At 39.9% G+C, this 11,848-nt stretch overlaps 1 protein-coding gene and 1 pseudogene across 3 annotated transcripts; one reads left to right on the top strand and one right to left on the bottom strand.

The window, feature by feature from the left end:
• Positions 1-470: 470 nt before the first annotated feature.
• TAT (tyrosine aminotransferase) lies at positions 471-9,937 on the top strand. 3 transcript variants are annotated; one of them, XM_016164511.2, is made up of 12 exons: positions 471-609; positions 1,243-1,468; positions 1,634-1,738; positions 3,360-3,427; positions 4,322-4,480; positions 4,688-4,826; positions 5,542-5,594; positions 6,350-6,502; positions 7,086-7,214; positions 7,559-7,642; positions 8,375-8,473; positions 8,906-9,937. In XM_016164511.2, the coding sequence occupies exons 2-12, from the start codon at positions 1,255-1,257 to the stop codon at positions 9,044-9,046; spliced, it is 1,344 nt and encodes a 447-aa protein (XP_016019997.1). In that variant the 5' UTR covers positions 471-609; positions 1,243-1,254; the 3' UTR covers positions 9,047-9,937. The 3 variants fall into 3 exon arrangements, with proteins under 3 accessions (XP_016019997.1, XP_016019998.1, XP_016019999.1); XM_016164513.2 differs by having other exon boundaries at positions 557-609; positions 1,217-1,468; XM_016164512.2 differs by having other exon boundaries at positions 528-1,468.
• On the bottom strand, positions 5,304-5,422 carry LOC118611593 (annotated as a pseudogene).
• Positions 9,938-11,848: the final 1,911 nt, after the last annotated feature.

The following is an 11,848-nucleotide window of genomic DNA, read 5'->3' as shown; positions in this document are numbered from 1 at the left end:
CTGTCTGTCTACCTACCTACCTACCTACCTACCTACCTACCTATATCATCAATCTATCTACCTACCTATCATCTTTCTGTCTTGGTAAATGGATAGCAAAGGTCAAATTATTACCACTGTTTACGCCTGAGAGTGAGAACGGAGTGTACAGATAGTGAAGTGCGAGGAAGCACTCCCACTTTTTACTTTGTACATCTTTGTACTGTTAAAATTTTAATAGGTTGTTTTGTGACAACAAAAATTAATAAAAATTACCAACTGTTACCATAACTACCCCTTTGACAGTCCTCTCCAACATCTCACAGAGTACTCAGAGTTAACAGAGAGAATTCGAGATGTTTACAGTGGGGACAAATTCCTAATTTGGCCAGTGGGGGTGGGGGTAGGATTGAGCGAGAAGCAGTAAAAAGTGAGAAAAGAGAGAAAAGAAGAGGGTTGGCTGCCCAGTTCTCATCCTAACCAATAGCACAAACGTTTCAGGCCCAACGCCCATCTTTGGAGACTATTTCAGGAGTCAGGAATTGCATCTGAGTTCACGCTCACTCATCGAAGAACTAAGACAGTTTTCTGGTTTGGCTACTTGGAGGCTGCTTCTCCTTTACTTGGAAGGTAAAATATCAAGCCTCGGCTAATCTGGTGGTGGTGATTGGGGTGCATGCCTTTTCCGTTGTGGTATGTTGACTTCTTTTTTCACAGGGCAGAAAGATGCTTATGGAATATGGCTTTTTTTTTTTTCCCAATAATAGTATTGACATTAAATTTCTGACAATGTGAAATGATTCTTCCCGGTTCTTGTTTGCAGAAGGCAAGATTCAGTCTGTTGAAGTGTTAATGAGATACTTTCTTAGATAGACACTGCATGGGAAAGATAAAACACATATGCTTTGAATATGTAATCATTTTAAGTCCATTTCCCCTTGGTTTCGCTGAGAGCATGATTAAACTTTTATGTGGTGGTAGGGTTGCACATAGCAAATCTCGTAGTAAATAATTATTCAACAGAGTGCTCTCAGCTAACATTTGAGAATGGATTCCTGCTTTATTTTTCGTCTCAGAACAAAGTCTTAAAGCTCCCCTCAACTTATAACAAAGCTGCTTCGCGTGAGAAGGCAGCAAAGACAGAAAAACTAGTTTGCAAAGAGATGTCCAGTGAAATCGTCCTGATGTTAAGGTCCAAATATAGCCACCCAGGATAGTGCTAAGTTCTTAGTGTCAGGGGGGACCTCTTTTGTTCCCTCACAGACTTCGCTAGAGATGGACAGCAATGGTGACCTCCCCTTCCTTCTGGATGTGCATGTCAGCGTCAACGGAAGAAGCTCCGTGCCTGAAAAAGTGAAAGGCAGACAGCCCGGATGGTCTGTGAGGCCCTCGGACATGGCCAACAGAACTTACAATCCCATCCGGGCCATAGTGGACAACATGAAGTTGGAACCAAACCCAGACAAACCCACGATTTCCCTATCCCTTGGTGAGTTGGGGACACTGGGCTGGCAGGGGTCATTGTTTCCTCTTCCCTGCCCTCATGGGGTGGTTGGAGAAGATGGGATTGGAGGGTGAATCTGAGCACTGGATGTGGAAGAATAACCTCTCGATGGCTCCTTTTTTTTTTTTTTTTAATTTCTCCCATGCAAAGGGGACCCTACTCTGTTTGGAAATCTGCCTACAGACCCGGAAATTACTCAAGCATTGAAAGATGCCCTGGACTCGGGGAAGTATAATGGCTACGCCCCCAGTATCGGTAAGCTCTTCCCGAGATTCTATCTGGTGGCTTCTAAATCTTTACTCCAAGAGGAATAAATTTCTAGCAGTTCTTTTTGTTTTCCTGATGTTTTCCTAAGGAGAGGCCAAGATGAAATGAGCCATTGGATTTTGGGGAAAGGAGTCTTAGGATGCTTAGATACAAGCTTTGAGGTCCAACTTCTCTTTCCTGGATTTCTTTGGCACACTGACATTTCCTCTCTAGGATCCCATCACATACTTATTTCTCAAATAACACTTTTATCCTGTTGTTACTAGGAAATTATCAAGCCAGGGCCTTCGATCTGGCTGCAGCTGCTTGTTTACTGAACCTGTCAGGTCCTAAATTAATTTACTTATTGCCTTATGTAAATAGCTCCTTGGCTTTATTTTTCCTTCTCTGTATATTCAAGGATTATTTCAGTTATGGTCCTGATCACACTCCAATGAAACTGTACTAGTTTCAGATTAAAGAAGTAAAAACAACAAAGAATGGGCTGTTCTATTAAAGAATAGAAGGTAGTTTCTGGCAGAAAGAAATTATTCTTATTTAAGTTTAGCTCTTTTCATCTATTAAACATTTCAACCCTGGACATTTTGGTAAAATAAGTGATTCTTTGATTTTGTTTCAGTGTTGCACATTTTTCTCCTGTGGATATGTGTCCGCAGAAACATATCCTTAATGCAGAATAAAAATTCAGTTTTTTATGCTCAAATAGAATTTCGGAAACACTTCAAAGAGGTATCAGGGACACAGTTTTTAGGGTGATTGTTTACATTTTATAAAGTTTCATACAACAAAAATTGAAAAAAATAAGACCAAAAGTTAGGTGATAAAAAAAAAGTTTATAATGGTTTATATAACCAAAGTATTAGAAAATTGATTCAACCTGAGAAACCGAAACCAAGTCTCTTAAATATTCAAAGGATATGAACACTCATGCTGAAGCAAAAACAGATAATAGTATATGCTATATCTCAGAAAATGCTCTTCATTATTAGTAATTAAGAAAGTACTGATTTATATTATATAATTTCAAGAGACCCATCTCTACCCACTAAGTTAACAAACATTAAAATATTGCCTCTGGCTTCACTAACTAAAGACAATCTTTAAAGAGCAGTTTTGCCAAACTTGATTATTTGCTTGAAACTATCTGTACTTCAAGTTTGTAAACCAACATTTGGAAATATTGGATGAGAATATGATTTAAAAGGAAAAATTTATAGAAAAACACTAATAGGTATATAATATGAAAAATAGACCCAATGTATTGAACTCATTGATTACAACTTTTCAAAAAATATAGTCCCTGAAAGAGATTTGAGAATAATCTAAATCCCATTTTTTATGGAAAATAAACACCTAATCATAGTAACCAAGATGGTACACTGTTTTTTATAGTTTGGGGAGCTCTTTCTTATTATTATTTATACACTTGTGCTTATTATAAAATTATCAAATGTAAAGTTAATCTCCTTTATTTGCAGTGGCTGAGAGCTAAACTGAATAGTATGTGCTCTCAGCAGGGACAAAAGCCTGAAGCCCTGCTGACTCTATAGCAGAGCAGTCGGTTGTGGGATGAAAACGTCCAGCTTCTTTCTTTTGCTTCTTCTTTCAGGTTACCTATCCAGTCGGGAAGAGATTGCTTCTTATTACCACCATCCCAAGGCACCCCTGGAAGCTAAGGTGAGCCTTAGACAAGGTACTGGCTTTGAAGTAATATCGAATTGGGCAAACTATACCCTTTTCCTTATTTCTCTCCCACAGGGAATAAGTGTTTCAAAGGTAACAAAAGCTGAAGATAATTTCCCTTTAGCAATTCGCAGACTTCTTATGCAGTGAGGCCACTAATTAGTGATTAGAATTAATGTCATTACAGTATGATAATGATGTAGTTTACAGCTTATATGCTGTCTCAGAGAACTCAGAGGTCACCCTGTATTTGATTCTCTTCCATCATTGGAAACAATAATTCATAAACACCAAATAGTTAAAATTTTTTATTTTAGAAATAGGATCGTTTAAAACTTTGTAGCTTCCCTCATTGACCGTAAGGTCACTCATATGGGAAGATTGAGGTACTGCGGCATATTGAATTGATGGGAATGCCTGGTTTAAATGCCCTCACCTCTATTTTCTACTGTGTGGGGTCAACATTTCTTAACATAAGAGGTGCCCTTCATCTGTATTTCAGAGAAGAGTCATACCTCAAATATCTGGTCAAAAGTAAATTAATAACCAAGCGAAAAAAACCCCAAGGTCATAAGGATCTCTCATGGAAGTTGGCTGAGTCACAGCCAACCCCACTTTTTTAAGTGATTTGTTTTATTTCACTTTTTTAAGTGATTTGTTTATTTCTTTTAAGTGGCTAACATTTTCAACAACCTTTAGATATGGACCTACAATAAACATATTAGTTTCCTTCATTTTTGGCTTAGTACAGTCCCTGCTATACTTGGAATTCATAAGAGTGAGTTTCTTTTGCTCCCCACTCACCATCTGACAGTTTCTTTTCTCCTATTGTTGTTGGAACCCTTATCAAAATGAACCTTTTCTTTTCTTTTTTTTTTTTTATCACAGGACGTCATTCTGACATGTGGCTGCAGTCAGGCTATTGAACTTTGTTTAGCTGTGTTGGCCAACCCAGGGCAAAACATCCTAGCCCCGAGACCTGGTTTCTCTCCCTACAGGACTCATGCTGAATCTATGGGGATTGAGCTCAAACTCTACAATTTATTGGTAAATGACTTTTTAATTTTAGACACAAATGATGAATTACTACTTTATAAAAATATATTAGAATTATCATAGCACAGAAAGGTCTGGAAGTGGATGGTTGAGGCCACAAATATATTTCATTATTCGTGTTACAGTATTAAGTGAGTATTCCCCCTAAATTTTTCAGAATCATCTTAATCTTTCCTTTTTCCTTTTCTTCCTCTCTAGCCAGAGAAATCTTGGGAAATTGACCTGAAACAGATGGAATCACTGATCGATGAAAAGACAGCTTGTCTCATTGTCAACAATCCATCAAACCCCTGTGGGTCAGTGTTCAGTAAAAGTCACCTCCAGGATATTCTGGCTGGTAAGTCCTGTGGACTTCATTTGACATGGGAAGAGATGGGGATGGAATCCTTTAGTCATTTCCTGAGATAAGAAAAGAGTCTATCACTAAGTTCTAAGCCTACGATGGAGATGGGGGAGCTCCACTGGGGTCTCTAGTGAATAGTGTGCCACTAGTGATAGTACTTGCCTAAAAGAAGAAGAAAAAGAGAAAATATTTGCCTCTTTACTACTGTCATCATGTAGAAGAGAAGGTTTAAAAGACCTAGTTACTTAAGTGGCAAATTTAAGCCTTGTACCCTGGAAAAGTATAGTAAGAATATATAGTATTTTTAAATTAAATTTAATTTAATTTAATTTTACTTTACTATTTTATTTATTTTATTTTATTTTATATTTTATTTTTATGTAAGGCAACCTTTGGCTGACCTCACAGATCGCAAGGACCTTGTCAGCTTACAATCCCTTATTTTCATTTTTTAATTTTTTTTACTTTTTATGCCTATAGCACCTGGTCTTCCTAGGTGGTCTCCTATCCAAGTACTAACCAGGCCCGACCCTGCTTAGCTTCCAAGATCAGATGGGATTGGGCTTGTTGAGGGTAGCATGGCCCTAGACAAATATGTTGTTCTTAAAGAAGACAAAACACAAAAACATGAAATGCAAAGTACAAAAGGCCCAGGTAAATATTACACGCAAAGGCAAAAATGATTTCAGCATGTTTCTCTTATTTTCAGTGGCTGCAAGGAAGTATGTCCCCATCTTAGCTGATGAAATCTATGGAGACATGGTGAGTCCTGGGCAGGATAGCTCACTATGATAATCTCAATTTCAGATTATTTCATGGGACCTTTAGAGGTAGCATCTAAATAATTAGAAGCAACTCCTAATTATTTCAGTGCAGCAAATAAATATCCCTGCACTCTTCACAAATATATAGAGAGATCTACAACTACCCAGCCAGCTGTCTGAAATCCAAAAAGCTATGAAAATATGAAGATTTTTGGAATTCATTTGGTGGCAATACCTGACTTGGCCTGATATAAAGATATTTGTAGTCTTCTATTTTTTCCACGTATGGACCCGTATGAGATATTAGCATGCTTGGTTACGACTGCTGTCCAGAGAGCTTTGGGCTGTTACATGACACATGGTGCACGTGCTATAGCACCTTTCTGAAGTCCAAATAATTCTACATTCTGGAATATATTTGGACCCAAGAATTTCAGATAAGTGATTGTGGACCTATATTTTATTTTTAAATTTATAGTCATTCATTCTCTGGCTGCAAGGGGTTGTACACATTACAGGGCTAGGATCAGTTTCTTCATTTTAGGTTTCCTTTAATTCAGACTCAGCACTAGGTTAAAAGCCTCTGGACAGTCTCCTTTGAAGCCTCTTGGGATCCCAGTCATGCTTCAGCGTAGGAATGAGCCCCCAAATCTGAGGCCCTGTACCTAGAGATATACGGAAAAGGGCAGGAGCCGTGGGACTTGGAGGACGGTAAGCAAGAAGACAACTGTAACAAGTGCCTCTTCTCCTCAGGTGTTTTCAGATACCAAATTTGAGCCTATAGCTACTCTCAGCCGCAACGTCCCCATCCTGACCTGTGGAGGGCTGACCAAGCGCTGGCTGGTTCCTGGCTGGAGGCTGGGCTGGATCCTCATCCATGACCGAAGAGACATTTTCGGAAATGAGGTAAGAGCACCTTGGTATGTCCAATTCAGGATATATATTTACTTCGCATGAACAGTGGTTAGGAGTTTGTTTGTTTTTTTTCCTCTTTCTTCTTGGCCCTAGAGTTCTGGGTGCCTAGAAAGATGCTAGATAAAGGTAGTATTACTTCCTCTCTAAACTCAGCTTTCCTTTACCCAGCTCTGTGAAGAAGCTCCATCTGCCTCAAATTTTAGGGCCACTAAAAGGGAAATGATAGCAGTAATATACCTAATATTGTTTGCAGGCATACAATGTGCCAATGCTTAATGTAAACTATTTTAATTTAATCCTCCCAACAACTCTGTGTGGACTGTATTAGTATTACCTCCATTTTACAGTCAAGAAAAATGTGGCACAGAGAAAGTTGTATAATTTTCCCAGAGTCACACAACAGGTGTGTAACAAAGCTAGGCTACAAACCCAGGTGGTCTGATCTAAGAATGCCAGAAAGCACCATCACTTCCCCAGAGATTTACAAACTAATGGAAAGAATGGCCATAACATGAGTTCCCAAATCCAGGATGCTTAAGAAAGGCTAAGTAATGTGTTTGCTGGGGGCTTTTAGATCCGAAACGGGCTGGTGAAGTTGTGTCAGCGGATCATGGGACCCTGCACCATTGTCCAGGGAGCTCTGAAAAGCATTCTGCGTCGCACCCCTCAAGAGTTCTACCACAACACTTTAAGCTTCCTCAAGGTAAGGGCAGCCTGTAGCCTTCCGCTCTGGAAGTCAGAGAATGCCACCAGGGAAATTAAGAATAATGGATCCTCATTCCTGGAGCCATGTTCCATGATAGTGCTTCTCAAATAAGGAAGTAGCATCAGTGCAACTATCTGCCCATACATTTCTCTAACTTCCGGCAATTCACTCTGCTCTTGGCCAAAAGCTTCATGTGGCAGGTTTTTTTCTTGTTGATGCCTTCTGCCAGTAGGGAAAACTTAGGTTTCCTACCTTTTGTGAGCTCTCCTTTTAATAACTTGTTTTTTTCCCCCCTCTTATTTAACTTTTAATCCTTGATATCTCTCTGCCTCCTCTTGTAGTCCAATGCTGATCTGTGCTATGAGGCATTGGCTGCCATCCCTGGACTCCGGCCAGTCCACTCTTCTGGGGCCATGTACATTATGGTAAGAATGTGGGTGGCAGGTATTTCTGGTAATGGGCGGGGGGTGGAGGAGGGAGCCAGCCTGCAGGGCTTACAAAGAGCTAGACTCCTGAACATCATTTTGGAAATTATCTTGTTCTGAATTGTTCCCCTGACATGATCTAAGCTCACTGTTAAACAAAACAAAACAAAACAAAACAAATCGGGAATTAATCACTTAATACAGAGACTCATTTTATATGTACACACAGGGAACAAATGAGACACAAATAAGAGGCTTTCTACACCATTGCAGTTCCCACCTGGGAATGATACTAGTTCCCTAAGGGTGTCTGGGAATGTCCGGGAATTTTGTTTGTTTTTGGAATGACTGCAGGATGCTGTCGGAGCTTTGTGGGCCAGGAATGCTAAATATCATGCAATGGATGAGATAGTTCCATGCAATCAAGAATTGCCTGGCCCATAATGCTAACAGTGCCTTTTTTGAGAAACACTGGCATTCTATTTCCAGCTTTCATTTATCAGCATCCAGGAAGGAAACCTTCAATAAACTAAAATATTAATATAAATATATTCTCTTTCCTACAAAAAATCCCATGAGCTCATAAGTTCTAGAACTTACTTATCAAATTAGTTGTTAGTTGTAGAGTTCCAAGATATTTCCTAGAGCAGTCCCTACCTTAATTTCTGGCATAGGCAGTTGGCCTGTTTTTCCTCCTTCTGATAAGTTTACCTCTCCCTGTTATTGATATAGGTTGAAATTAAGATGGAACATTTCCCAGAATTTGAGAATGACGTGGAGTTCACGGAGCAGTTATTTGTTGAGCAATCTGTCCAATGCCTCCCAGCAAAGGTGAGTGCTTATGTCTCTCTTAGGACGCTCTCAACAGTTAATTCCTAGAGCCTCAGGAGCTCCCCCTTGAGCTGGTCTTTAGCCTGACTTTTTCTCCCCCAGCAAAGTGTATTCTCACTTGATAGTATTCAAACTGACGGGTCTTGACTTCCATTTAAAATTTGTTTTTCCCCATCATTATGCCATCTGTATCTGGAAGTAAAGGTGTGGCCAAACATTCTAGGATTGGGGAAGTCAAGCTTGTCCCACAAGTTCCTTTTAAGATGAATTAACTCAGTTACTGACATAGCACCTCATTGACTGGAACCGAGTGAATCGATAGCCCTAGTAAATGATGTCACTGCTTCTTGCTCATGAGAGCGCTGGCCATTTTAGGGGTGGTCCAGTATCAGACTCGATTGCTCTGAGAATAACAAGCTCTTATTTTTGCAGTGCTTTGAGTACCCTAATTTCTTCCGAGTGGTAATCACAGTCCCCAAAGTGATGATGCTGGAGGCCTGCAGCCGGATCCAGGAGTTCTGTGAGCAGCACTACCATCATGCTGAAGGCAGCCAGGAGGAGTGTGACAAATAGGCCTGTGCTCCTGAGTATGCTGCATCCAGGAAGGGCTGCACTGGGCTCTGCTGCTCCTCAGGGCTTCAGGTGCCCCTACTGGGAAAGACGTCTCAAAAACACATCGAGATTCAGAATTGCCCCTACTTTCCCCGAGATATATCCATATACACACTCTGAATCCCAGATTCCGTCTCTCGCTCTGCTCTGCCGGAGTGACTCACTCATTCATTAATTTGCCACCCTTCTGTATGACTTCCTTCTTTTTTTTTCCTGAGAGTGCCAGATGAACAAAATCTACCAGAAAGCAGTAGAGATGAAAAAATTAAGTGCTCAGAATGAGAAACAAAAGATCGTGAGAACTTTTGTCCCCAGCTATTTGCTCTTACTATAAGAACATACATTCTCTAGTCAGATCTGAAGCCCAACTCTGTTACTGCCTCACTTCAGGAATACCTCAGTTTATGCAATAGAGCTATAATGAAAAGTTGCAGGCACTTATATTAGTTACTTATATTCTAAATGCATTAGGAAAATTTGCTAATTTGAAGGCTCCTTTATAGGAATACTTTTGCTGATTTTTGGTAAAGAATTATTTTGTGATAGAAACAAATATCCTTTGATCGACTTCCTAAGTTTAGATATATCTATATTAGGCTTTCTTAAAATGAGGACACATCCGTACTAAAAAAAAAAGGAGGAGTCATGAAACCTTCCAGAAACACTACTACTCTTTAAGGACCACAAACATTCTCATTTGTCATTGTTATAGAATCATTATTACTTTTGCTGTAATGTAATATCGATTCATTTATATATATACATATCTTTTCATATGTTTTCTAAGAAACATTTATGTTGACAAGATCCTTTATTTTGCCACGGGCATAATTTATTGTTTTTCTTCTTTTTTTTTTAAAAAAAAAATAGATTTTACTAAATATGCTCTTCTGTGATGAGTTTTTTTTCCTCTGTGTGGAATTTCTATGCTCACATTGGTCAGTCTGATTGATGCCTTACCCACTAGATTTCATTAATTTCTTTGTAGATGTACTGATATTTGGAGTTACTCAAGAAATACTATTCCTAAAATATTTTATTTGGGAGCTCAACTTCTGGCTTCCTACTTACAAACAAGGCAAACCAAAAAAGCAACATTATAAATCTCTGGCCTTAGACTTCATACTTTCAACTCTTTAGATCCCTAATTTCTGGTCCCAAATACCTACACTTGTCTAGATTCACTAACCATTCACTGGGAAATGAAGGTGAATTGGTTCAGTTGACCCAGGGAATGAGAGGTGCCCGGTATGAGCTTTTTGTCTGCAAGTCCTCTTAGGCACAGTTGCCTAATTTTTTCCTCACCATTTCTCTTAGAAGAGGGAGTCTGAAGTTATCTTGCAGGATTGGAGGAAGAAATATACCATAATCATGCTGGAAATTCCTCATTAAGGGACATTTTCCTTATCAGGAAGAGGACTTCAGGTCTCAACCCTGCCAGTCACACCCAGTTAATTTCCTTTACAAAGGAAACATTGAATGTTCCCCTGTTCAGTGACTGGACACTAAAATTTACCTTTCGATTTTAATCAGCAAATTCAAAAGGAATATACAATGACCAAGATGATAAAGATTTGTTTCCTGTATGGTACCACTGCCAATTTTCCAAAAATGCCTAGCTCTTTTCCTGTACCACCCAAGCCCCCTCCCCAACTGGCAAAAATCTCTGTCCAGAAATAAACAGGAAGACTTGGTGCTTTACACAAGACCTTTTACCTTCAAATGTATATATAACTATCGAGCATTACTGAATTCTATTCAGGCTTCTTAAATTTCCAAATTTCCTTGGTGTCTTCATTTTGATAAAGAAGTCAAACATTCATACATTTAAAAGACTGCACACTGGACAAATTTCAAATATGCAGAAACACTCGAACTCCCAAACCCACTCTTCATGCCTTTCCTTAGCCACCTAGTCTCTTCTCCCCCAAGGCAATCACACTTAGCTGTTGGTGCATTCTTCGATTATTCTGTATACATGTAAAAGTGTATTTGTGTGTGTGTTTGTGTGTAATTTCCCCCCTTTTCTTTCCTTTCTTCAAAGTATGTATTACTCAACTTTATAACTGTTTCCTATGGAAGGCAAAGGAGAAATGACATTTCTGAGGTATCTATCACGTCCTGAACATTTCTAGATAAAAAAGGAACCCCTTGTTTGAAAGCGGCTTTCAAACAAGCTTAAAATTCCCGTAGACCAGTTCCCAACTGCTTGGTTATTATATATTGGAAGTTAGTACAGAGATAGCCGTGTCTGACGGCCCAGGATTTTAAAAAAAAAAAAAAAAAAAAAAAAAAAAAGGAGGGTAAAAAGGTCGGAAATAGGGCTCATAGCTGTGAATTCAGCTTTCTTTCTATGCCGGAGCACCGCCTACTGGGTAACTGGCCAGTGGTACCACACGCGTCGTGCAACACAGCTTCCCACGCTAGCCCCGAGCAGGGCAGCCACCCACTTGGAGGAAGAGGCGGGAATCCCACTGCTGCGCAGGCGCAGACGCGAGAGCGGGCGCGGAGCTGCTCAAGGCGCGTGCGTTGCCGTAAGGCAATGGGGCGCCGCTCAGGGCGCAGGTGCAGACCCTGAGCAGCGTGCGAGGGCCGGTCTACACCCGCGATGATTTCTTTTTCTCAGTAGTGGGTTTCGGTTTTGTTTCACTCTCCAGCCTGTCTTCCCAATCCGCGCCCTTTTGAGAGATTCTCTTGCTCCTTTGTGCCTTATTTGAGCCACATCCAGCGGGAGGCTTCCAGGAAGTCGACAAATCATCTCTA

This window comes from Rousettus aegyptiacus, unplaced genomic scaffold, assembly GCF_014176215.1.
Source record: "Rousettus aegyptiacus isolate mRouAeg1 unplaced genomic scaffold, mRouAeg1.p scaffold_m13_p_14, whole genome shotgun sequence".
Lineage (NCBI taxonomy): Eukaryota > Metazoa > Chordata > Mammalia > Chiroptera > Pteropodidae > Rousettus > Rousettus aegyptiacus.
The sequence above is the reverse complement of the archived record's forward strand: the minus strand, read 5'-3'. Positions and strand labels throughout refer to the sequence as shown.